This window comes from Rhinolophus hipposideros (assembly GCF_964194185.1).
Source record: "Rhinolophus hipposideros genome assembly, chromosome: 25".
NCBI lineage: Eukaryota > Metazoa > Chordata > Mammalia > Chiroptera > Rhinolophidae > Rhinolophus > Rhinolophus hipposideros.
This window is the reverse complement of record NC_138071.1, coordinates 23669292-23692676: the sequence shown is the minus strand read 5'-3', so window position 1 is coordinate 23692676 and position 23385 is coordinate 23669292. Positions and strand designations below refer to the sequence as shown.

Sequence of the window (23385 nt, the reverse complement as noted above, 5' to 3'; positions counted from 1 at the left end):
ATATTTCCTATGATTTTGGAATAACCCAAACCAACAAACAAACCCAAAGTCAAGCCCCCCAAAATAAAACTGCTCTGAACACTTGTTCACTATGCATATATCCTGTATTTCATGTTTTAAATGTTTTTTGAAACTTTTTTGGACAGTGCCTGTCAATTTGTAATTACCACTGGTGTGAAATATTACACCTGGAGGTAAATGCGGTATAGAGAAAAATGGCAGAAAAAGCTGTTCGAAACTTCGTATCTCTCATTATAAGGAGAATGCAGATAGACCCCCATGATTATAATATTAATGGCACAGTAAAATTTCAAAAGATGATAGAGGGCCAAGAACAGCAAGAAATACTTTATGGAGTGTGGCTAAGCAAGGGAACACGCGATAGAGGGAACACAGAACAGTTGTCCATAGGACCGGTGTTCACCAGTTGCTTAAGAAAAGAACCTGAGGGTCGTCTCTGATTCCCTTTGCACCACCCTCCACATCTACTGTCTTAGTCAGTCTGCTCTCTTCCACCTCCCGGATAGATCTTGAAGTACATCCATATTTCCCTGCCTTAAATGCCACCACCCTCGTCTAAGCCACCGTCTTCCTGGGGCTCTGCCACAGCCTCCTTCCCCTCTTGTCTCCTTCTAACCTGTTCTCTACGTAAAAGGGAGAATGGTGTTTAACATGCTGACATAAGTCAGAGTAGAACACGCTCAGACTTAAAACCCTCAGGGTCTTCCCTTTATACTTAAACTCTGGTCTGTACCATGACCAGCTTAATCTGGTCTTTGACTCCTCTCCACTGTATCTCTTACAGCTCTTCCCTTATCTGACTACACTCCAAAGCAACTGGCTTGCTTTTAATTATTTCAAAAACTGAGCTTTTTTTATGCCTTCATAAATCATGTTTCAATGACTAAGATTAACTTATCTCTAAGAATGCCCTCAGATAACCTACAAACTAAGAAATGAGGTAGTTAATAAGTCATTTATTCACCCCCTCGAAGCACTTCGTTCTGTAATTGTGCTTTGTCCCACGTGGCCGTTACTCGGCTAAAGGAGGCCCACTGTGAATTTTGCGGTAGTTTACCTCCTGCTTTTAACCTGAACCTAGTGATTCCTCTTCTTTCCATCTTTTTCTAGACACATTACCCCTAATTCTTCTCTTCGTCTTTCTACTCATAGCCTTTAACTGCTCCCTCTGTCTTCCTAAGCAAGAAGAATTAGCTTATGATAAAGGTATCACTTTTTGTGTAACAAACAATCTGATTTTGATACATTTTCACTTTTGACATATGCAGTGATAAATCTCATTTGAAATATGTCTTGCGTGGAAGTTCTGAGATCTGTTACCACAGAATCCATAAAAAAAAAAAAAAAGGAAAAAGAAGAAGAGGGGAAGAATTCTGGTGCCGAAAGAACAGGCAGAGGCCAATCTGTTCCAGAGCTCTCTACATGCTTCTATTATGGAACTTATTTGCATCAACAAAGTGATTTTTTTTAAAGCTTTTACTTTTGCCAAGTGGACCAGCACCATTACTCTTTTCTTCTCTTCCAGTTCACCTTGGTAGTTCTAGGCACTTCTGCGAATTCAGAGATCTACCACCACTCATTGTTTTGTCCCTACCACTTTACCAGTGTGACTATGTTATGAAGTGAACGGAGCTAATGGCAGTTGTCCCTTTTCATGCTCACTATCTGGGGTGATATCTGTGTAATGGTTGTGTCTCATCTGACGTTGGACATCCCAGAAGATAGTCCAAAGGGCGTGATTTCCCCTGTTGTGACTGACCGGTGACAGGAATTTAGCAACAGGATCTCAAATGAATAGGAGGCACAACTAAAGAGGGTGTGTGATCATGCTAGAAGGTTAACCAGAATGTCATGGAGGTCCAATACATACAGATCGTATGGGGGTCTCGTGATGATTCGCAAAGTCTGTAATAGAGAATGAGAACTACGGTCGGTGTGTGTCTGGGAGAGATACAAAGGCATTGAGCTGGCAACCAAGTTGATTTGTTAATTCACCTGACTCTGATAGTTAGGTTGAATGTCGTTTCGGGGTGATAGTCCTGCTTTGAAATTGGAAGTTTGCAGAATGCAATGAGCAAGTTTGCCTTGAGCTGCATGTGGTAACTCTGGGCGGACTGGCGAGGTATAAGTGACCGTCCAGGGTGGGCACTGGTCCTCGACTCCGAGTGATTTTGCCCATGAGGGCACAGGTGGCATTGTCTGCAGGGATTTTTTGGTTGTCACAACTCGGATGCTGCTGGCATTTACTGGGAAAGGCCAAGGAAGCTGCTGAACAGTCTGCAATGTACTGGACAACCCCTCGCAATAAAGACACAAATTGGGAACAGGGCCATGGTTAAGCAGCACCAATACAGGTCTGCTCTGGGTTTTCTTATTCACATTTGCCACCTGGTTTCTGAGGTCTGGCTAATCTTCAGTAAAAATGTAATGGTTGAAACATGCATATGCTAGCTTCGCATACAAGACCGTATGTTTCTGTGCTGCTCAGCTCTGTGCAGCTTTTACACTTTATTAGATTTACTCGTCCTTTAGAAAAATTTCCCTGTGCCATTTTAAGATAAACAGACAGTTTGATGTTTGGCTGTTTTTAAGATTTTTTAGTAATGAGGTATGTGGTGTCACTCAGCGTTAAAGAGATACCTGATTGTAAGTTCATAAATAACATTACAAAGGACTAAATGTCACACTTCATCTACATAGTGCATAACCAGGACAGGAGGAGATAGAAGGTGGCATGGAGAAAGGAGGATAGAATTTACGCAGGAACACTTACCTCCGGGTCATAAAAACCTTCATTACGTGGCGTGAACCAGATCATTAGAATGGCACAGCAGTCTGAATGTCGCCGCTCCACATAAATACCCCTTATTTTTATTTGAAAGAAGGATAATTTTGTGCTCCTGACTTGACTAAAATTTAAAGAGTATTCCCCTCACCATTTGTGGGATGTTACAAACAATGCAATCTTTCTTAATAATTGCACATAAACATACCATAAATAAAACGTTTCATCTGAAACTGAAAAGTTATCGAAACAGCAGTTAACTATGCATTGTGGTACTCCTACAAGCAAAGTAAGTCGTTGCCATCTTCTCAGAGAGCATATATTTCCATGAAATGCTTTCTGTGAAAGTTCTCCCACATGAAATAACGTCCTGATGGGGAAGCATGCTAATCCGTCGGTTAACCATGGCTGTGAACTGACTGATTTGGATGATAAGCAAAGCCTGCTGGGACAGTGAGCACAAATAACAGGCAAACTGTCTACAAGGAGGCACAGCACCTCTTAAGGGCTTCTCCCTGCACGGATTTGAGGATAACAAGGTGGGGTTCAAGTGAGAGAAAGAGTCCGTGTGTTTGAAGTAGAAATCGGTATTTCCATTTGTTAGGGCTCCTTCTCTTTCAAATGACAGAGAAACCAACTCAAACTGGCCTGAGCCCAAAAAGGGACTTTATAGCTCACATAATTGAAAAGGCCGGTGCCAGGCTTTTGCTAAGGCTGTGGGGGCACAAACACCGCCCTTGCCCCCTGGCTTGGCCGTTACTGCACTGGCTCCCATCCCTGGGTGGACATGGCCACCATGGACCAGAGGCCCAGGCCTCCACTCTCAGGTTGCAGGACAGTAGGGAAGGGAACCTGGACGTCTCTCTAGGTCTCACTGTCTTTGATCGGATCACATCTCTGTCTCCACATCAGTCACTCTGGGCAGGAGATTGTCATGGCACGGGTGGAACAATGTGCCAAATCCGGGTGTGGGTATCGATTCATTGTCCCTTAAGGACCGAGAGTGTGGGACTGTGGTTCCCTTGCAGAAAGTGAGTTATGCAAAGAAGAAAACTTTGCCCTAGCCCTGTCTTCTTCTGCAGAAGTCTGCACAGCAAAACCGCCATAAGCTATCACCTCAAACCTGTCAGGATGGCTATCACAGAAAAACAAAAAGATAGTAGGTGAGGATGTGGAGACATTGGAAGCCTTGTTCGCCATTGGTAGGAGTGCAAAACAGTGCAGCCTCTGTGGAAAACAGAATGGAAGTCCCTCAAACACAAAAATTAAGACGGAACTACCAGATGATCCAGGAATCCCACTTCTGGGTTTTATCCAAAAGACCTGAAGTCAGATGGAGGTCCAGTCATTTCCCAGGAGTGACTTTCAGGTGTTCCAGTCACAGCTTGTTTGGAATGCACATGGCTGTGGACTCAGGGATTTCTAGCTGGTGGCTGGGAGTTTCCCCAGGGCTGTGCAACTAATGCCCGTTCCCTCCTGCAGGTGTTTCTGACCAATGCTGACTACTGGGGACTCGATAAACCTTCTTGAAAAAGTAACCGCGGCCCAGTTCTTAGTTTTCTTGAATTACTTGTATACTTTTAACCATTCTGTGAGTTGCTATTGCAGGGAAGATTTGATCAACAACAATTTAAAATTTTAAATAACAAGGTATCTTCCGAGAGATAACGTAAGAATACATCTAAGAGTTAGTTTTTTTTACGGTTCCAATGATAGGACAATGGTATCTTCTACCAATATTCTATTGGTGGCCATTTACGTGTGCTACGAGTTTTTCATAGAGTTTCTAGATCAAAGGGGACGCACATGTAAATTTTTATATATCTGCCAAACTGTCCCTTAAAGTCAGTCAGTCTCATCAACAGCATGTTGTAGACTCTGTTTCCCCAGGCTCTTTCCTTCTAGGCTTATCTATGTTGCCTCTCTCTAGCCTCTGCAAAAATTTGTGAATTTAGTAAAATACATATAATAATCTTTATTTTGCATTAGAATTTGCATTCCTGGAATTAGCCCAAAGTTATAGGGCTAATAAGTAGTTGATCTGGACTAGAATTGAAATCGTCTGTATCTGCTGTTCTTTCCGTTAACTGAAACTGAAAAATGTTTTACTTTATTTTTTCTTCTACCATAATACTGGGAACTAATTTAATAGTCTACTTTGCAGAAATTCAAATTTTTATCTGTTCAACTTTCTTCAGTGGAAATTAATGAAATAGTCAATTAACCTCTACTGTGAGTAGAACTCTTCATTATTTGTCAGTAACATTAACTGACATTATGCCAGATTAAAAAAGAAACTGTTTAATATAATTATTGGTAATACCAATATATACAGTTATATGGAGATTTTAATATAGTTTAGTCTTTAGCTGTTTATCAGCCTGGTGCTTAGTAAATAATTACTCAGCCATTGAACTTACAGTATTTGACAGTTCTGCAAAAATTTTGCTGAATAAGTCAATTAAATTTTTACATTAAAAGATAACTCATGCAGTAACTTCTATTCATTAAAGCTTGAAACAATTTAAATGATGGAATGAACGTAATTTTGAGGCTGAGTCATTATGATTTATCAAAAATATCTTATTAAAGAATGCCCTCTACTTCTGGTTCTTGTAGTTGGTCACATTCATTAATAGTGATATTTTGTTGTTCATTTTTCAAATTGCTGTTAATGACTTTATGCCAACATTATTGACTATATGCGTGAAAGATTTCATTTTTCAATGCAATTTTATTTATGTATGTGGAAAATATTTTAAACTAGTTAAAACATTTTTGTTAGCAAAATTTTAAATGTGCTAGGACATCTCATTTTTATCAAGCTTTTTTGAAAACAAAACAGTTTTAGGGACCGACTAGAATTTATTGTTCCGTTTAGATAGATAGCACCCCAACTTCTAGGTAATGAGAGACAGCCTATAGATTTCATTATGGCTCTCTTAGCTCTGTTTGCCATTTAAAACAGGAATAGATGTGGACAAATTTACTTCCCATCATGTAGTTACTTCTCTTTTCATAAACTCTTCTAAAAACATCCGTATGAAACTAGGTATGAGAAATAACAGATATTAATAAACGTCTTTGGATTGTAAAAGTAACACTGATCTTAGTTGAACTGGATTTATTAATAGGCAGTTTTGCAGATTCGTTCATTGAAATTCCTCTCATTCCTTGTTTTCCCGTTACATTTTGTTGCTTTTATCACAGCACTCATCAGTGTCTACAGTGCATTGCATATATGTGCTTGTTTCTCTTTTTTCTACTATAATGTGAGTCTGGAGGGCTAAATCTGTTTGTTATTCATTTTTCTATTCTAGATAGAGCCTGGCATATAACAGGTGTAAATGTCAAATTCAGCTGATCTTTGCAAAATAATATACTGTGAAAATTTGACAAGTTATTCTATTTGATAATCCTTAGCCACTAAAAACTGTTTCAGATTTTCATAGTACTTCAGTGAATCAATTTTTATGTAGAAGGATCCCACGTACTTGTTAATTTTGCTTACAGAGAATTGTTTTGTATTTTCTGAGGGTAATTATTGATTACCATCTGTTGGTATTTATCTGTCTTTTCAATCTCCATATTCAGTTGTTCTGTGCCATATTTCATATGTGAGATGATGTCTGCATTTTAGCTTTTGATGATTCTGAAAGTTTAGGTTTTGATATTTAAAACATGTGCAAAAGATTCTGTGATAGTCTGCAAGTTATGTTTGTGGCTTAATTTGAACTTGGATGCCTTTCCTTATAAGGAAATGTGTATTGTCGGTAATTGGTAAAATGAGATGTCCATCTGAGATATCTCTGTAAAAACGGTTATTTTTGTTTTTCACTTTTTAAGTAGCTTAGGCCTTTCCAGCAACACACAGCTTTTTAGACTGTATTTTAATTTTAATAGAACTAGAGGAAGAAGACTCCCTTATTGAATGCTGGCTGTGTTTCAGTGTTGTGATGTGTACTGTCCACGTCTATTAAATCATTAATCGCTTAATAACTCGGCACCATAGGTGGTATAATCCCTATTTATATATAAGGAAGCTGAAACCAAAAAGGAATATCCTTTTGGCCACTTGGCCTCTGTTTCATTTCTGATACAGATCGCAGAAAATCGTTTACACATGGGTTGGAAAATACATTAGGACTTTTATTTCTGCCAATAGGGTCAATTGATATCTTTCACAATATCCTACCTGTTATTAAACACCTAGAAATTTGGAGGTAAAGATTATAAATCCTCTTTTAAATGGATAGTTAAATTTACAAAAAGGCAAGGGGATTTCATAAGTGCCATGAAAGGAAGAAGTAGCTAAAAAGAATGGTTTGTTTTCTTCTGAAGCTGCTGGTGCCCAAGCTCTTTACTGATCTGTGTGACTCAGTGACTTTGGCTTGAACAGCTCTGTGGGGACAGGAGACAAGGTTATGGCCTGTTCAGGGTGAAGCATGAGAATCTCAGACATCTCTGCATTCACTCTCATCGCCCAGGGGAAAGAAAAAAAAAAGGAACTGATGCTAAGATACCAAACATTTCTAGGAAAAGTAGAAATTCGAGACGTACCAACAACAAAAACAGGAATCCCTGGCCTAGGAAAATTCCCAGGAATATCAACAGGAAGCTTAGAGCAGTTTCTTTCAAATCAGCAACATCAAATGCCAGAGTGACAGCATGGAGAAAGCTTAGGAAAGCAAGAGACGAAAGCCCCAGTTGGAAAGGCAGCCAGTCTTATTTGAATATCTTGATATTTCCCAAGTTTCAGTCAATTTTGCACCATCTTCACAATTATTAAAGTATTTACTCATTATCTAGTTTATTAGTTACTTAATATTTTCAAATAAGCTTAGGATGTTCGGCTTATGATTTATTTTTAAAAGAAAACCTTCGTATCACAATAGAAGATGGAAACCCATAATGCCTGCCATAAGTAAAAGTATCTATAAAAATTAATAAAAAAGGGAACAAAGTTATAACTCTGTGCTGTTGCCTGTCACTGAGTGTGAGGCTTGTCTTCTGTCATGAAGAAGGAAAAACAAGCTTCGAGCGATACTGAGGACACCATATGCAATCTTCTCCTTGATTTGAATAAGAGGAAATGAAAAAGATGCAAAAAGGAAATACACTTTGGCTGTAGGTGATTCTGTCTTTCTGGCGTGCGCACTATGGTTTGGGTACCAGCTGAGTGTGAAATGACCTACAGAGGGAAGTGTGACTCTGTGTGTGGCTGCTTTTTAATGTTTATCATTTGGAAGCTACTGTTCCAAGCTTTTTATTGACAGGCTCTTTGTTTCTTCTATTTGAAGCTCTTCTAAGAGCCTGCGCTGACGGAGGTGCCAACCGTTTATATGATATCACCGAAGGCGAGAGGGAAAGGTAAGCGTTCTCTTAGCCTGTGGTTCACAATACCACGAACTCTGCTGTCCAGTTTGATTTACTTGCTTTTTAATAAGTAGTGACTGTTAATTTTCCTTCAAAATGAGCAGTGAAAGAGCTGCTTAGTCGTGTTGTTATTTATTTTCTTTGAATGGTATATCCTAATAGTACTAGGCCAATCATGTTCTTGTTTGAAAAACAAAAACAAAAACACAACATTAAATTCTACTTCAAAAGCCTCAGTAAGTAGCATTATCAAATATCAATATTTGTGAGGACTTTGAACGTTGACTATAATAAAACTTCAAATGGTAATTTGAGTTGTTATCCAAACAGTTTAAATGAATAAGAACTGATCTCATATAAACGAAATACATGTTCTGTTGTAGAAGATGCGAGATTTTTATATTCGCGTTGAGTAAAGCTCAGTACAGTTTACTCTTAGTTACTTCTGAGTTATGCACACACATGTATTTTAGGAGATGAATAATTTATTTCTTAATGACCTGTTATCTGTGCTGTCTGGTTTTCCTGATCTTTGCATGGTGAGTTATTTTTAGGTAAAAGTACATCTGATGAAAGCAAATTTTAAATCTGGCTCATTGCCAACATGTTTGTAGTTCAACCTCTTGGTAAACACAACAATTTATAGTCTAGATATAAGTAGAATAGCTATGAAATTTATTTTCACTTCTATCATGTATGTTATTAAATGTACTGAAATGTTTATAGTTTGAGAAATCATCTTGCTGGAGAAAATTAAAAAGAAAATATTATGCAGCATATCATAGGTGTGAATTAAATATATGTATTTCGAAATGATGTAAAAAATACATCTTTATGGCATCAAATTTTTTAGCTTCAGGTTTCTGAAATTGGAGCTGCATTTTGAAAGCAGCTGGTCGGTTATAGGCAGAAGGCCTTTTTTCTTTGCGATTGGGCGTGCCAATCTTTGAGGACTGGATGTAATATTAAAGAACACAGCAATAGGGACAGCCTCGGGAATGATTTAAATTCTAACAGTCTGTGCTGCTTTATTTTTTTAACTTGATGGATTCCTCTGACAGTATTCAGTAAGACCTGACATAAACAGTCTGTGAAAAAAATGCTCAAGTATGTGTTGTAAGTAGCGCCTGGGCCAGTCAGTTCAGGGCCCAGCATAATACCCGAGAGACCAGCCTGACCAGTGGGTCCTGCTCGTTCTATGCCTGTAGCCTGCCTGCTGGCAGGACTCTAGTACTAAGTACTGTTTGGGGGATGGTAAGTGTAGCTCATGAGCATAGTTATATGAGCAACATCTGCTTCCCAACTCTTCCTTGGTCAGGATAACCATCTAGAACACTTGTGAAAAAATACACATTTCTCTGCTGATTACTTTTCTTGGATTGGGCTGGACATTAATAAGAGAGATAACACACAACACTTTAATTCACATGTAAAGGCAAAATGTCACTAGGTTTGGGGAGGGAATACCATTATTTTTGCCCAAATTTCAAAATAATCCATTTCTTTTTGTTGTTTGTTTGTTTCTCTCTTTTTTTTAATTAAAGTTTATTGGGGTAACAATGGTTAGTAAAGTTACATAGATTTCAGGTGTACAATTCTGTATTACATCATCTATAAATCCCATTGTGTGTTCATCAACCAGAGTCAGTTCTCCTTCCATCACCATGTATTTGATCCCCCTTACCCTCATGTCTAATATTTCGGAACTCATTTATTCATCTTATGCAAGTCTTCCAAGAAGGTTTAATATGAGGCATATAACAACCATTTGTCTACATATGAAGATGTTCAGTAAGCAAATCTATTATTAGTTGGTTTTCTCGTAATTGTGTATTTGCCATGTTTCCTGTTCTGCTACTTAGGGACATGGCTGGCCTGTGTAAGGGTGATGTGTGAAGCTCACTGCCTCACCTGGATATTAAATTTTTGGAATAAATCTCATTACATCCAAACCCTAACCTGTGAAGCTAATTGGATACAAGTGGCTAAACTTGATTACTAGGTTTTCATTTGTATTTTCAAATACATTTGTTTTTAATGCCACTGCTTCACTTGTTCTTATTTATTTTTTTTATTTAAATGGCCATATCTACACTGCAACACCTTATAATTACACAATAAAACATGAGTGTGTACAAAATCATCTCCAACTGAAGACAAAATGAGGTGTTTCCACATTTTGGAAGGAAAGAAGGAGGGCTGATGTGGACAGTCAGAAACAGAGGGACAGATTTACAGAGAGATAGAGCTGAGGCAAAAATCAGTCATGACCTGAGGTCTGATTCTCTGCTGAATGCAGACAACTCTCGACGTCATCTTTCACAAATGCTTGTTTCTGTGTTTCAACTCTGGAAGTGGCCTTTCTCTATTTATAGGGTTTTTGTTGTGTTTTTTTAATTAAAAAACCCTAAAAGTTATTTTTTTTCTTATTATGGAAATAATACCTGATGACTGGAATACATGTTAGTGAGTTGGAAAAAACAAAAAGGAGACAATCACAATGACCTTATTTCTTACTAAGTAGCAGAGAGTTGCCCTGAGTGTACCTCTTGGCTCTGCCCTTTGGAAGAACTGAAATGCGACCAATTTGTCTTGCTGAAGTGAAGGTGAGCTCCGTGAAGGTAGCTCCCGCAGGCCTAGAAAACTGTCTGGGAATATGAGACACAATAAATATTGGTTAATACATACTTGATTATAGTTACTCTGTTCTCTTCTCCCATAAGTTTGGAGGGACTTTGATTGCTGACCCTCTTATTTTTGGTAAATAACTTGCCTCTGCTCAGAGAACTCATAGGTTCTGATTTGGGTGTGGGTTCAGTCTGTACATTGAACTGAGGTAGGATGAGAACCAGTCAGGAAAACAGAGAGTAGGCATTGTCCATGACACGTGGAGCTTAGCTTTGGCTGTGGAGTTGGGATTCGAGAGGAAGACATTTTAGGAAGCCTCAGTCTTCGTACTGTCTGTCATATTCTTGTGTTCTTTACTGTTTTCCTAATCCCAGATACCCATTTTTAGAAATGTGTGGTAGTGAGGTGGGGTATCAGATGTATGGCCCAATAACCCAAATTCTACAGCTCCAACCTGATACTGGCTGGTCTCATGTTTATATTCTGGTGACTAAAAAGTCCTGTGGTGGCCTCATTAGATACGCCTCCTCCCTTCTCCCAAGAAGGAAAAACCCACCATTGTCAGAACCAGGATGGTAAAGCATTGCCCCACTAGTCAGAATAATCGCAGGCTGCGGAGATGAAAAAATGAACAAACAAAACAGAAAAAGAAACAAGAGAAGCAGGGTAAGACATTCTAGGAAAATATCATGTCGCAGAATTTTTCCTTGCCCATCATCGATAGGCATTGGAAGTTTGTTTTGTCTAGTGTCGATTATATTGACAGTATATTAGATCGGGAAAGAGCAAATTGTCCACATCCAAGAATATGTTACTGTGTGTGACAGGTACATAATAACGATTATGGGAGGCTTGTGTCCTCCCCGCCCCAACCCCCGAAACACCTGCCACCAACGCTCTCCTCCCCACGCGTTATTCCTATATCTGCAGGTTTAACAGAGACTCTAAGAGAACAGCTTCTAACCAGGGCCTGAGAATAAATACTCAACTATGGCAATATCACCAACCTTTAACACCATAGGGAGTGTTAAAAACAGAGAAACACCTAGAGAAGTACACAAATTACGATACAGCTCACTGAGTTTTCACAAAAGGAGGACACTAATGACAGCAGTCCTGAGCTCAGGGTGGAGACTGTCACCAGCACTGCAGGCCTTCCTCGGACTCCTGCCAGCACATCTCCTCTGAATCAAGCTGTGTTAGGCTAGTTGGGCCAATTTGGAGGACTTTATAAGATAGAATCCTACTATATTGAATTTTCAGTGTATGGAGATTGGGAGGGGGGATATATTTAAGAAACAATGCTGTAGGTTCTTTTAGGAGAATTATAGTTATGCTAATTCTGGTAAGAGGTGGAGGAAGTGATGGAATCAAGAAGAAAGAATTGTACAGAACAAATAAGAGTCACAAAATTGATGACAAAAGTAGTCTGGCGATATGGGACAAATAGTTTGTACTGATTATATTTTTTTTAAATAATGTGTTCAAAAATAGGTAAAGATTTGTAAACCCTATTATATTAGAAAGTTAAGATAAACTTACCATAAATGAGAGAGAGAGAGAGAGAGAGAGAGAGAGAGAGAGAGAGAGAGAGAGAGAGAGAGAGAATGCTTTGGAATGAGACAGGAGCTCTCTAGAATAATCCAGTGCAGAAAGAAGAATGTGGCATTAAGCTTGTGATTCATTCATTCATTCATTCAAGTATTTATTTAATACCTTAAAGAAATTAGACATTTTGGTAGTTACTGTGTATATATAAATTAATGAACTATAATTCCTGCCCTCAAGAAACTTACAGTGTAATAGAAGTAAAGAGGAAATTACTATTCAGTATGATAAATTATAAAGCACATGAGAAAGTTCTAATTCAATGTCATAGGTTCTATGATGGAAGGCTGTGTGGAGGATGGACAGTTAATCCAGAATGGGAATATATTAGAAAATATTCTGAGGATCCTAATGGAATATAAAAAGTTAGGGTTGCAGAGTGTGGTGTGTGTGTGTGTGTGTATGTACATGTGTGTTGACTAGGATGGAGGGTAGGTTGTCCTTTGGGCCCCAGATAAAATCTAAACTCATCACCTCGAGAATGGGGCTTGGCTTGCACTCGCCTTTCAGCCATGCCACGTTTCCTCCCTGCTTCTCCCAGACCCTCTCCTCACTGCCTGTACTCAGGCCCTGCCCAGGCTTCTTCTCATTGTATGCATTGATCATCAGTACTGCCCGTAACCATTCCTGTCGTCTGCTGTGCATTCTGATCAGTCTGTGCTTACAGGTCCTGTGCTGCACTGACCCTCAGAGGGTTTGAACAGCATATGCTGGCATTTCTTGTGGAGTCCTCTCCATGCAGCCAGACTTGACTGACATGCTCCCTGAGCGCTCCCTCTGCTCCCAGCCTAAAGGGACTTGCCATCACATATACTGTAACAATACTCTTAAATTACAATGTTAACGTTCACGTGTTACCTTGATTTAGAGCTCTGAAGACTTACAGCCTTTACTAGGTTGTAAATTTCTAGTGTCCTATTGTCCCTTCACTTTGCATGATACTTTATAATTATTTCCTTTCTCATTTTACCTTGTGATGTAGCTCTGTGTTGATGTCTCTGATCTCGTACTATGAGGTGAACTCCTTGAGGGCGGCGATCATCATGAATCTTCCTTATATAGCTCATGACATCTAGGACACTAATGAGCATCCTAAAACTTACTGAATTAATGATTTTTCATTGACATCTTAGAAGAAATGTCTAAGAGAGAAGAAACTACATTTTTCTTCCACCAGGGATCCCTAAGCTATGTCAGCTATTGGAAGTATCTTGATGCTAGAGAAGAAAATTTGAATAATTATATGTCTTGTTAGTATGTTTAAATCAGAGCATCTTATATCTATAAAAATTATGTTGTGCCTGAAATCATGTATGTAGCACAAGTCCCATTTATTTCTAGAACGTCAGTGCATTTCTAATTCCTGTCGCAATGAGCCTTTTATCATGACACTTAGATCCTTGCCTTTGAATTCATTGGTATTTTGAGAGAGATGTGAATATCAGAGTTAAATGTGAGAGTTTTCCTTTTAATTATGATTTTTGTGGGACTTAGAGACTCAGACTCATCAGCGTAATAGTCTAAGACATAGCTATAAATTTTGGTGTCATTAGTGTGTAGGAATTTGAAATGGGGGGGTTGTTGTTTTTAGGTTAGTTTTCTCAGACTAATTGGTGAATATTGCATCTTAAATGGGAGGTCCTACAGATTATTTTTATACAAACATTGTTCTAGTTTAGCTCAGATGTTTAGGAGTTCCTTTTCTGTTTAATTTAAAAAATGAGCACTGAGCAAAACTTCCCTAAATTCATACAAATGACCATTCAGTTAAGTACTCATTAACTATGCTGGAACGAGAGGACTTGTGGTGCTTAAAGAGAAAAGCAAGATTTAGTCTTGATTTCTTATTCCTCTCCATTAATTTTCTCAGAGTTAAGATTTCAGACTTTCTAGCTTTATATATTCTTGCAACTTTCTCATCAGCACATCAGTATCACTGTTCAGAGTGACCAAGTGGGAAGAGAGGAAAACTGTTGTAAATCTAACTCTAAAGCTATGTCCCAGCTAAACCAATTTCAAAATATAATTTAAATCAGTGAATAATGTGGAAGCCTAACTGTTAAAAATGAGCTTCTAAAGACTTTATCAATATAATTAAAGCAGGTACCTGGCAACAAGTATCTGATACACCCTTGAATAAAACAATGACTTGTTCGTCCACATTTTAGTAACTTAACAATTTTGTTCTGTCGGTCCACTTGGTTGTAGGTAGCAGTAGCTTCCGGGTTGGGAACTGTGTGGTGAGTGCATGGACTCACTCCTTAGGTCAGGACTCAAAATCTGATTCTGCAACTTCATTACTGTTGAGATGTTTGACAAATAATTTCACTTCCTCGGGATGTAGTTTCTTCACCTCTGACGTTTCTAAGGAGGGATCTCTACCTTCTGGCATATTCAGAGAAATCTTGATGAGGAAATGTAGTATTTGGGCTGGTCATAAAAGATTTGGAGAAGCTGTGAGGATGGAGGCTGACCTTTCAAAGCTATAGTATGATGAAGAGTATAGTATGATGAGTTCTAGAATAGGTGAATATACATGCTGTAGTTTGAGGCAATAACTCCAAATATTCTTGTCATGGTTAATATCCTGCATGCAGTAGTTGCACAACTTCTTAGAAAAAGTGTAAGCATTTTCCATATTGTGATTGGAATGAAGGAATGATTCTGTTTTGTTTTTAACCAGTGTGTTCAGGTATAATTTCATACACGATAATGCATCCATTTTAAGCCTACACTTCAATTCGTTTTGAACTGGTATGCAGTTGTACACACCACGACAGTCAAGATTGTAAGATATCCATCATCCCCAAAATCCCTTCCTGTCCCTTCACAGTCAATCCCCAACTCCCACACCGTATTTCTAGAATGTCATATAAGTGGAGTCATACAGTTTGTCTTTTGTATGTGACTCGTTTTCACTTAGCAAATACTTTTGAGATGCCTGCGTGTTACTGTGTGTATTGGTAGTTTGTTCCTCTTCAGGGTTGCGTAGCGTTCCATTACATGGTACACCACCATTTTATTTGTTCGTTCAATGCATTTGATGGACTTCATTCTTAATAATTGCCCGTTTAGTTGGAATCTGTTACGTACCATTTTTTTCAAGTGCTTCTTTGGATGGAATATTAATTCTTTTAGTTAGAAGCAAACAAAATTTTCGAAGTTGTCAGTTCAACAATAGAGGTTATATAAATAGTAGTAGAGGCTCATATCTATGGCCTATATTTGCTGTATCTTAGTAAAAATTCTGCAAACATTTGCTCAGTCATGTTAGCCTCAAGCCTAGCCTCAAGCAATATTTAGTCATTTGATTCAGCCAGTTGTTATTAAACATTATTTATACAATCAAATTACTAAGCTTTCTAAGCATGTCAACATTATTGGTTTTTTAGATCAAAATGATGGAAGGTAAAAATAATTAGCACATTTAAATGAAAATTTGTACTAAGAATCTTGGTATTAAAGAACCCTACACAACAAACTATGAGGACATATTTATCTTGAATTATTGATTGAATTAGTTTAGTAATATATTTTAGGCTGTTGATTTTCAAATGCTATAAATCAGAGGTCTCAAAGTTATCCATGCAAAGCTCTGAATCAGTCAGGGCATTGGAGGAGGGGGGAAGTTTATACAAAGATTCTTGTCAGATCATGCATGACATCAAGATAAACTTTCAGTGTGAGATCATTTTAAGCAGCTGCAGGAAGTCAGTTTGCAGCTAAATTTTATCCGAGGCATTGTTCTTTATGGCTATTTTAGTTCATAAACTATGTTTCTGACAAAACCCTTTTCCTGCACTGTGGATATTCCTCAGAAATAAATTACCTTCAGATGATGTTTTGAGAGAAGACTGGATCATCTGTAAAAAAATTTTCAGTAACACATGGCTCCTTTAATTTTACTTATTTTTAAAAACATGAAGTCAATTTTGTTTTAGTGTTCATTAATATGATGTAAGAGCCATGATTTTCAACACAATTTTTGGTTTATCTTCAATATATTATTAGACTGCTGTGTTAAATCAAAAATTATGAGTAATCACATAATACCATATATGTGTGTGCATATATATGTGTGTGTGCGTGTGTGTATACACACACGCACACAATTTTATATATACAGAGGGTGCCAAAAAAATGTATACACATTTTAAGAAAGGAAAACTGTATTAAAATTGTAATGCTCAATATATGCTGATAACAAAAGATGAATACAAGTCACATTTGACTTCTGCAATGACAAGAGGTGCTCAAAGTGGTTCCCATCAGTGTCCAGACACTTCTGATTACAGATAACTACTGCTTGAGCAACGCTGACCAAAGTGTCCACTTGTAGACGTTTCTTTGGCACCTCGTTGTGTTTGTATGTATATATTAAATATAAATGTATGTATATGTATGTGTGTATATATGTGTGTGTGTGTGTATATATAATTGTTTTTTGAAAGGTTGAGGACTGGCCCATTCCTCGTTTTCACATGCATTTGAGTGAAGGCACACCCACACATCATGCTTTCAGACGCACACCTAGATACTTCTTCCATGATTTTCTTGTCACTGAGATTTTGGTTCTGTGCGTTGGACCAAGAGTCAGCAGTATAATTCCAGCAGCAGGATGGTACATATTATTTGTTGTCACATCATTATAGGACATGAAATCTGAGTTGATGATGAGATTGCACCTGAGCCAGCTCTGGCCTTCCTATTGTTAGCGCACGGAAAAATGACAGCTGGAATGCAGTTTAAGCAAGAGCTAGTTAATACATTTTGTGGGAAAATACCCAAATGGCAATTACACCAAGATGAGCTCTGAACTATCACATGCGATCCTGGGTTAGATATCTGAGAGTTGCTTTAAAGTATTCCGTGAAGACTTCAATTTTGCCTCTGTAGCCAGAGAGTTCAAGAATATGCTGAAATATCTCAGAAAAGGGTATTTAAAGAACTACAGAAAAATCTTACCACCCTAAGCAAAACATTGTGTGTGCATGTATGTCTGTGTACATGGATGTATTTATGTGTGTATACGTGTGTGTGTGTGTGTGTGTGTGTGTGTATACACACACATTATATCTTAAATGCTTGATTCTGGATATTATATATCCTAGAAGTGGAAGAGAGCTGGAGAAAATCAGGGGAAGGGAACTTAAATGACAAGTAAGAGGACATTGATCTGGAAATGACAGAAACTAGAATAAAAAGTCATGCATATTAAAAATGTTGACTTACTCTTTAAACTCCATGATGGAGAATTGCAATTAACACTCAAGACTCACACCGTGTTAGTTTCTGTAAACATGGATAGGGACAGTCAAATGCCAACAGAAATACCAAGGAAACCAAAACATGCCCACAATGCCCACGCACAACATCTTCTCTGTGGCTGCCAGTGCTGTAATTATGCCCTAGGACAGTCTAATGGTGTTTGTTAAGAGCCTGCATACTTCCTCCTCCATATGCACCTCCCTGACGTAATCTTACTGTCATATAAAATGCCCCTAATTATAAGGTGTTTTTATACATTACTCTCTTAGCGACAGTGAAGATGCATTCTGAGAAATTTAATAACATTCCTCTCAAATTAAAAAAAAGGTATGTAGACTACACTTTCTTAGTTTTATAAAAGCTTGATGTTAATCAGAAGATTCTATATATTTTCCAAGACTTCATGTTATCATGTTTTTTCTAAGTAAACTCTTTTAAATTCCATTCATTTTATGATTCATGATTTTCCTAGGTGGGAGGAAAGGTACCTTAGATATCTTTTCCCTTTTAAAAGTTTTTAATTTACAGTTGACAAACAATATTATGTAAGTTTCAGGTGTACAGCACAGTGGTCAGACATCCACATAATTTATGAAGTGCTCCCCTCACTTAGTCTAGTACCCATCTGACACCATGCATAGTTATTACAATACTATTGACTATATTCCCTATGCTGTTGCTTTTTAAAAAATTGTTCCTCTCAATGAAATATTACCAAGACAAGTTTGCATTACACAGCACAGGGCTCTATTTACTTGAACGTTTGCGACAATTGAGTAAGAGAATAAGAGAATACTTTTTTTTTTCTCATTTGCAATATGTAAAAATATTTCATTACTTAAAAGCCCAGCTGTGCTTTAAGAACACAATACTGTAAATTTTTACAAAATGTCCTTGATTTATTTTAAAGATAAAATTTCCTCAGATACAGTTCTATTATTTAAACAATTAAGGAGAGTTTATAGACAGGAAAAATGTTTTCTGCCTTGAAGCATAGTACTTAAAAAGGTTACTGAAGCTTACGCGCTTAGAATGCGTTTTTCTATGTACAGTGTCATCGTGTTTTTTACTTCATGCAAAATTCACTTATTTTTCACTAGCGGCCTCTAGTGAGTATTCTGTTTTTTCCTGCTAGGCTGTATGTTGGTAGGTTATTAGTAACTGAAGAGCAGCTCCATGTGTTAGGCACAAGAAAAACAGCTGTAGTTCACTCATCGGAGCATTACATCCATCAGTGACAAGAACATGTCCCCATAATCATGTAGTAATGGCTTCTTGTCACCACTCATAGGGCTTTCACAGTGAACTTCCTCCATGTGGTACTCGTTCTCTGAAGTGGGAGAGTCCGTGGTCATGCCCTTCACTCATGCATCTAATGCTTTTAATAGGATGGAGTTAAGTTCGGATACAGGCGGCAAAGGATACCAAACCCAGCAACAATGGACAAATCATACGATCAAAGTCAGAACCACCCTGTCTTTATTTGTAAAATTTTAAGCAAAACAGTGTTCAAGAAGTAATTTTAATGTAGTCATAATTACAAGTAATAATCATACAAGCATAAATCCAATGAACCAAATCTGTATTGTTTAGTATTTACCTTTAAAAAAAAAACTGAAAACTTTATATATTCATTGGAATGCAGCAGGGAACCAAATGCCTGACTTCCCTGAACTTTCATAGAGATAGATAATAAGTCAGGTACATAATTAGAATATAAAGTACGTTACTAGTGACAAGAAGGACGACGGTAAAGCAGGAGGAGGACAGCATATTTTGTGGTAGGGCGGTGGCAATTAACATGAGGGGAGGCCTGCCTGAGAAGGTGACTTCGGAGTTCGGATCTCCGTGAAGTGAAGAAGTAAGGCAGCCACTTGGCTACACAAAGGAAGAGCCTTCCAGACAGAGAAAATGCCGGTGCCGAGACCCAGAGCCTGAGAACAGTATCAGGTAGCTCTTGTCGTACCACAAACCACCCCCACACTTAGTGCCTCCAACAACAGTGGCTGCCAGTTCCACAGGGCAGGAGGCAGATGGCCTGGGCTCACTCGTGTCCGTGATGTGGGGCGGGCAGGCGCTTGTGCTGATGTCCACAGGAGCACTCTCCTGTCTGAAGGTTGGCAGCCCATTAGCTGGGTCAGCTGACTTTTCTCTCTGATCCTCCGTCTTGCAGCCTGTGAGCCTCAGGCTTGCCCCACATTGTTCTCATGACACAGGGAGGGGTGCCGGGAGAGCCAGGGCAGGCTGAGCCCTGGAAGCCTCGCTGCACAGCTACCACGCCGTCCTCATATCGACTGCATTTTGTTGGCCAAAGCATGTCACAGGCTAATGCAAATTCACATGGTGGCGAAAGAGCGTCGTATTAGCACCTCTTGATGGAAAGGCTCTAGTAAGTCACATTATGGAGTACAGATGGAAAGGGGAACATATTATAATTATGGATAATTTTGCGAACAATCTGCCACACGTGGAGAGAATGAGGGGGAAACACTAGGGAGAGTGGTTGGAAAGGTAACTGAGGGAGGATCTGGAGATGCAGGCTGTAGAGCCATCAGTATATAGAGGGTGTTTAAGTCCCAGGGGCAGAAGTGGCAGTCTGTGTTTCAATTTCTTACTATCCACAAAGTTGCCGTTGCTGATAGGAGTTAGAAGCCTCAGTCACAGAATCGGATACCCATGTGTGTGTTTACAACCTAGAATGAAATGTGCTTTCACCCAGCCTCCCATGATTTTGCGATTGTGCCTTTCTTCACCACCTCTCTGTTCATTAAATCAAATCGTAAGTCTGGAAGCATAACGATGACGTACCTAGGGATTGATGGAGATGATGGGGACTCACTTGGCGTTGCACCCATGCTGCTGCTTGATTGCTGTGCGGTTCTGACTGGACATAACAGGAAGCAGATTTCAAATAGGGACCATGATTTTGGAAGATGTGAAATTGCATCTTGGGAGGGCAGTGTCGTAAGAAAACTTTCCTACGCCAGGCTAGGTTCTCCTTCAATTCAGAAAGGAGAGGGAGAAGAACATTTGGGATCTTTGTGACACCTGTGCAGGTGGCTTCGTATTTCCCAGCCTTGGCTTTCTACCATAAACTAGGATGATAAAAATGAACCTTATGGGACTGTTATGAAAATGCAGTAGAATTATGCTAATTAATAAATATGAAATGCATGGATGAAATATAGAGACTGACGTATTTGAAATATTCAAAAAATGTTTCCTGGAAGGTTTCCTCTAGAGTAAAAGCCCTCGGATCTTTCTCTTTTTGCAGCCTTTTTTCTTTCTTTTTTGGCTTTTTCTCCCTGTCTAATTCAAGTTTTTTTGCAAAGTTACATGTATTTTTCCCCTCATCATCTTTAATGTTTATTTTAACTGAGTGATAGGGAGATTCTATCTGTATTTCCTTTGTTTTTGTTATTTTTGTTTTCATTGGGTGTTCTTTAGCATATAAAGAAATTTTAAATGATTATTTGGAAATTAATTTTCTGCCTTGAAGTATTGATTCCTAGGCTACTCGGTTTGAGAAGATGAGATTAAATATTCTGAGATAAAAACATTGTCTTACTCAGATAGCTTGACTAGGAGTCATTTCTAACAACCTTGGTGGCTGTTCAGCAAAATGTAATGTTATTATGAGAGTCTAAGAGTTTTCATTTCATTTTCAATTTTCCCCTCCCTTTTTTGTTTGCATCTATAATTTTATTTTCTTTTTAGTGATTAAATTAAGATGTGCTTTATTAAAATTAGAAAATGTCATTCCCTGAGATGATCAGTGTAAACACCTTTATTCACTCACTCCCATTATTTCCTTCATGCTTATATAAGCATTTAACTATCTTTTGGTGCTTTTGTTATATTTAAAGACATTTGTGAAAACTGTTGAGCTGACCGTTATCTACAAGCACAGTCAAAATATGGTACAATTTTTACTTACTGTAATTTGGATCAACCTCTTTTTTGCCCCACCCCAATTAAGTTTCTGCAGTTTTCCAAAAAATGTTAGCCCAAATCTTTGCATGATGAATTCCCCCTTTCTTGAGACCGAGAACCACTTTTTCCTTGTACCTCTAGCTACACGATACAATGTTCTAATTCTCCTCCTAACATATTCCTTTATTCAAAATCCTATCCTTCCTTTAGCAGCCAGCACATATATTTCTTTCCTTCTGCCTCAGTTATACCTTTCTAAAATATGCAGTTTGACCAAATTAACACTGATTAATAAAATCAGCGTTGGGATAATGCATTTATGTCGAGAACTTTCTCCCTAAGAAACTCTTGTTCCATTTCATACGCATGTGTTTGTGACAGGCTGTACATTTGGCTGGTAAAGGACAAAGACTGAGCTGCCTGGGTTTGAATTTCGGTTCTAGCTCTCATTACCCTTCTAACCTCAGGCAAGCTTCTTAGTTTCTCTTGTGATAACTTTTATTTTAACCATATGGCTTAAATCAGGCTTGCTGTGTGCCAGGCATTTTCTAAGTGCTTTAACATACAGTCACTCTTAATCCTCAAGACCACTCCAAATTGTCCTTATTTTACATATGAAGAAATGAGGCTCAGAAAGGTTAACTAATGTGGACACGCCCGGAAGTAGGGGGAAAGCATCGTAGTCATTTCTTCATAAATGTTTCTTTGCCCGGTCTTCTCTTCCAAGCCCTTCTTCCCCTTCCTTTCCTCTCTGGCCTTTCTCTTCACTTTTTACCATTTTCCACCTGCTCTCTTTCCCTCCCCAACCTTTCACTGTTTCTCCCTCCTCCCTTTTTCCAATCCTCTTTCTCCTCTGAACCTCCTCCCTTTCTCCTTTTCCCTCCCGCTCCCTGTTTCTTTCATCTCCTCTATCCTTACCCACCCTTCTTCTGCTCTACCTCTTCATTTATGATATTATTTTCAGCATCTGTGTGTTTGGTGCTCTGAGGAATACCAAGGTCAGTCAGAGGCAGATCCTGCTCCAAAGAACTTACAGTCTAGCAGGAGCTGAAAGACATCTCTAGAAATTGCTTTAAATGGAATGGAAAGTTACAGATTTAATGCTGTATACACATAGGTTTTAAGGGATTGATTGGGAGCAAAGCAGGCTCTGGGAGGGAGAGCCTTCTTCAGTGGTATCAGGACACGTCTATGGAGGACAGTATTCGTATTGTAATACATCACGCATAGGCATATTTTCTAAATATATCAACCTTCTTTTTGGTTATTACTGGTGATGGATCTTTAGCTCATTAACTACTCTCAGCCTTCTCTGAACTCTTATTTTGTCATGAGGGAGTGGCAAGTATGGCAAGAGCCAAATACAAATATCTAAGGAGTCTACGCCATTTATGTAGAGTTTGGAACACCTTTCAGTACTAACAAGTCCGTGCCCATAGACTGAGGATGCCAGGAAAGGTGAGCTGGCCTGCTGTATGTCCACAGCAGACTGAGATGTGATCAGCGGGGACATAAGCCACCTACCCTTAGGTAGCTGTTCCCCGCGTGCTCTCAGGCCCCAAAGAGTCCTGAAAGCAACCTTCCCGTATAAACTGTCTTTTACATGATGACCTAGTTCCTCTACATCTGGGAAGTGTCATCCCCAACAAGTACCTCTTCAGAACGCCCAGGTACCATGACACCAGGTGACTCAGGAAATGCAAGGTGGACACTTAATTACAGTGTGCAAAAGTACACAAAGCCTACTGTGTTATATGATGATGAAA

At 38.6% G+C, this 23385-nt stretch overlaps 1 protein-coding gene across 2 annotated transcripts in view; it reads left to right on the top strand.

The window, feature by feature from the left end:
* Window positions 1-23385, top strand: part of TPK1 (thiamin pyrophosphokinase 1) — a 258460-nt gene that overhangs the window by 72980 nt on the left and 162095 nt on the right. For both annotated transcript variants that reach the window (XM_081038287.1, XM_081038288.1), the window contains exon 4: window positions 8107-8176. In XM_081038287.1, the coding sequence (XP_080894413.1) occupies window positions 8107-8176 (70 nt within the window). The remainder of the gene's footprint in view (window positions 1-8106; window positions 8177-23385) is intronic.